Below are 3567 nucleotides of genomic sequence, written 5' to 3'. Positions count from 1 at the left end.
GTTCGCAGCAGAGTCAGTTGCCATAGTGTAGTGTTTTACATTGTGTCCCCACTGCGTATAGCTACGCAATACGAAGTGACCGTTATTGCAAGGGAACGTACAACCTCGGTAACCTCGGTTCCCTGAGAGTAGGGAACGAGTATTGCGTAGCCTGCCACACTATTGAAATCTGTCAGGTGTTTGCTTCAGTCGATTTGACCTGATTTTATGGCGAAATGATGGGCTTTTATAGCTATAAGCCACCGTCTCCAGAAAGGACACCACCATCTCCGGCACGGACACCAGCAAGGACACCAAAGTCTCCGGAACAGACACCAACGACTCCGGCACGGACACCACCGTCTCCGGAAAGGACACCACCATCTCCGGCACGGACACCAACGTCTCTGGCACGGACACCGGCACGGACACCATCTCCGGCATGGACACCAACATCTCGATTATGAAAATCGAATTATTGATATAAAAAATTAACATTGTTACTAGTATCAATTGCTGATATCAAGAATAGACATTTCAACTAGTGACAATTGAATTCTTGATATATAATAAAAAAGGATTTACTAGTAAGAATTGTATTTCTGGATTGTATGGAATTTCAACTAGTAAGAAATCAATTATTGAATGGCAGCCTATGGTGACATTTTACTAGTGGATTAAAGGTACAACAACAAAGGTGCACCCAGACAATCTGAAAAACACACATTATGTTGCACAATCAGTAGTCTGCAAGTGATTAAATTGCAGCGTCCCACACGCAGGAGTATCTCTCTGTTGGAAACAGAGAAATTTAGATAAATAAAAGCTTGATTTGACCACTTGAGGACGCTGTTAAACCATTAAAAAATAAAATAAAATAAAAAAGGCTCCTGATTTAAGCTTTATTATAATTGTCCTGTGGCAGGAGAATACAGCGTTTTTAGTCGTTTACACAGATCTGTGTAAATGGGGATCGTTTTAGACAATGTAAGCGGAAAACGCAAAGGAAAAACTTCTCAGTTTTAATCATATCGTTGTCATGTAAACGTACCCTGGCCTTATACACTTTGTAAGTGTGCGTAAGTGCCTTAATTAAGTTTATAATTTAGGTATCATGAGTTTGCATGCTATTATGTTCACAATAATACGACAAAATTTGAAGTAACCATATATTCCTCACCGATTGTTATCTGATTAACTTACTGTCTGGAACATTATGGCATATAAACCTGTTAAGAGAGCAGTTGAAACCCTTGCGATGTATTCTCAGTCAGTTCTAGCAGAGACATTACACAGTAGGGCTCAAACTGTATCTGCCTACTAATTTTAGCAACAGTCACAAGACAAGAAGCATGTTGTATTATGGTCAGCAACTGAGAACAAGCATTTGTTTCGATTTCCATCACGTGCTATTCTGTGAAACACTAGTTTTGTGATCTGACTGTCACACATAGTTTGAAATGCAGTAGTAATGAATGCTGTGTTGAGTCGTTCAGAAACGTTAGTTTTGTGGATTTTGCCCTGTGTTTATCATTCATAGTTAATTTATTACAACTAATGACACAACTCTGCGGTTCAAGGGTTCTTGTGTTACTCAATCACCACTCCTTCATTTTGCACTCATTCTCTGAGTATTACTTATCCGTCAACTCTCACTGGATTCATCAAGGTAGGATTTTTTTATAATATGAAAAGAATAACTTTTACAGTTCTTTTCCTGATTGTTGTAATCATGTTCTTTTATGTATGTTATGTCTTAACAGAGAACCTGAAACAAAATCTCTCCCCTTACCCATGTGGCATTTATTTTTTAATGTGTTTAAAAATATACAAAAACGTCAATGTTAATAGCCTATACTTACAATACATTGCACAATATTTATGCAGTTACCATTCATGTATTTTAAGATTAGAAATATGTTCTATTGCTCCTTGAAGTATATTTTGGCACTTGAAAGATATATGCACACAAATCATTTCCTACTTGTTTTGCCATATGGGTATCTTCCTCTGTCTGTGCATAGGTTTCATCTTCTCCAACATTCTGATTTTCCTAAATCTTTCTTTTTTGTTCTCCATTGCTGCAATTTTGATATAAACTTATGTGATTCTTTGTCATTTGAGTTCCATAATGATAAAATGGTTAATATGTTTTATCACATGAATTTTGAAGTCCTGAAATTGTATATTCTTATACATTATTGTAAAATGGCTACACAAATTCTGTTAAAATTGTTTGTGCATTGTTCTTCGTAGTAATATCATGGATCTGAGAGAGTATTTAAACAGGATTGGATTTACTGGCCAATATGACAAAGCCAGCCTGGAGAATTTGTTCGCCATCCACAAGCTGCATGTCATGAATGTTCCATTTGAGAATCTCAGCGTCCACAGTGGGGAGAAGAACACTATGGATCTGCACATCATCTATGATAAAATAGTGAAGAGCAATCGGGGAGGCTGGTGTTGTGAAAACAACCTCTTGTTCTCGTGGGTTCTGAGGGAGATGGGATACAAATTCACCATACTGGGCGCCAAAGTGTTTAACTCGCTCGATAAGGAGTTCTTTCCCAAAGACTGTCATCTCATCAATCTGGTGGAGATTGATGGGAAGCCGTACATTGCTGATGTGAGTTTTGGAGTGTCGTACCAAATGTGGTATCCCTTAGAGTTGATCTCACTCAAAGACCAGTTACAGCCTCCGGGTGTGTTCCGCCTCATAAATAACGGGGTGAAGTGGGTTCTCGAGAAGACTGGAAGGAAGCAAGAGGTCCAAGATAAGGCCTTTGCTAATTCTAGCCTCATTGACAAAAGGCTCACCAAAACAATGTACTCCTTTACATTAACACCCTGTGACGCAGATCATTTCCTGGAGACATCAGAGTACCTGCAGACTAATCCAGAATCTCTGTTCATGCTCAAATCCATTTGCTCCCTTCAGACGCACACAGGCTTCAGAGCTCTGATTGGTTGGACGTACAGTGAAGTCACATTCAAAGAGGACACAGACTCGGTGGACATGAAAGAAATCCCAGATAGTGAGATAGAGGCTTTACTAAAAGAAAAGTTTAACCTGGTGTTAGTTAATAAATTCACACCTAAAAATAACAAAGCTGATTATTGCATCTAGTACTCAGCTACTACTCATAATACTTAAGTACCCAGTGTGTTTTGTTTCAATATTAAGATGAAAACTGTATCTTGTATTCTTTCTCTCTTTCATTACTTTGTCACTGGATGATTTGAAGCAATAATTTTCCATTGCATTTTCTTGGCATAATAATAGTTGATGGATTTTTACTGGTCAGATAAAGTCAGACTAAGCTTTGAGAAGGACACAATTATTCAATAAACTCTACATATTTTTTATCATTACTTTGTCTCCTGCTTTCTGGTCTTTTCCATCCTGTATTCATCTGCCTTTCTCTTGGGCTGGTAAAAGAGTTGTAATACTTGACAAAATGTTAACTGTCACAGAGGCGGACTGGGACAAAATTTTAGGCCGGGAAATCGCACACTCATCCAACAACAAATTTTGAAACTATTTGCACAAATTTTCTTGTACCTGTAAGTTTTTCATCTACATGT

General features: G+C 38.1%; 1 protein-coding gene across 1 annotated transcript; it reads left to right on the top strand.

Moving 5' to 3' along the window:
* The first annotated feature begins 1425 nt into the window (after positions 1-1425).
* On the top strand, positions 1426-3353 carry LOC308680849 (arylamine N-acetyltransferase, pineal gland isozyme NAT-10-like). Its single transcript, XM_081349269.1, has 2 exons — positions 1426-1648; positions 2236-3353. The coding sequence occupies exon 2, from the start codon at positions 2243-2245 to the stop codon at positions 3107-3109; it is 867 nt and encodes a 288-aa protein (XP_081205395.1). The 5' UTR covers positions 1426-1648; positions 2236-2242; the 3' UTR covers positions 3110-3353.
* Positions 3354-3567: the final 214 nt, after the last annotated feature.

Source organism: Scardinius erythrophthalmus, assembly GCF_964197995.2.
Source record: "Scardinius erythrophthalmus genome assembly, chromosome: 2".
In the NCBI taxonomy this organism is placed as follows: Eukaryota; Metazoa; Chordata; class Actinopteri; order Cypriniformes; family Leuciscidae; genus Scardinius; species Scardinius erythrophthalmus.
Note: the sequence above shows the minus strand (reverse complement) of the source record. Positions and strands in the feature narration are given on the sequence as shown.

Excerpts from the sequence above, each read along its gene's own strand:
- LOC308680849 (XM_081349269.1), top strand. The coding sequence starts at position 2,243 with ATGGATCTGAGAGAGTATTTAAACAGGATTGGATTTACTGGCCAATAT.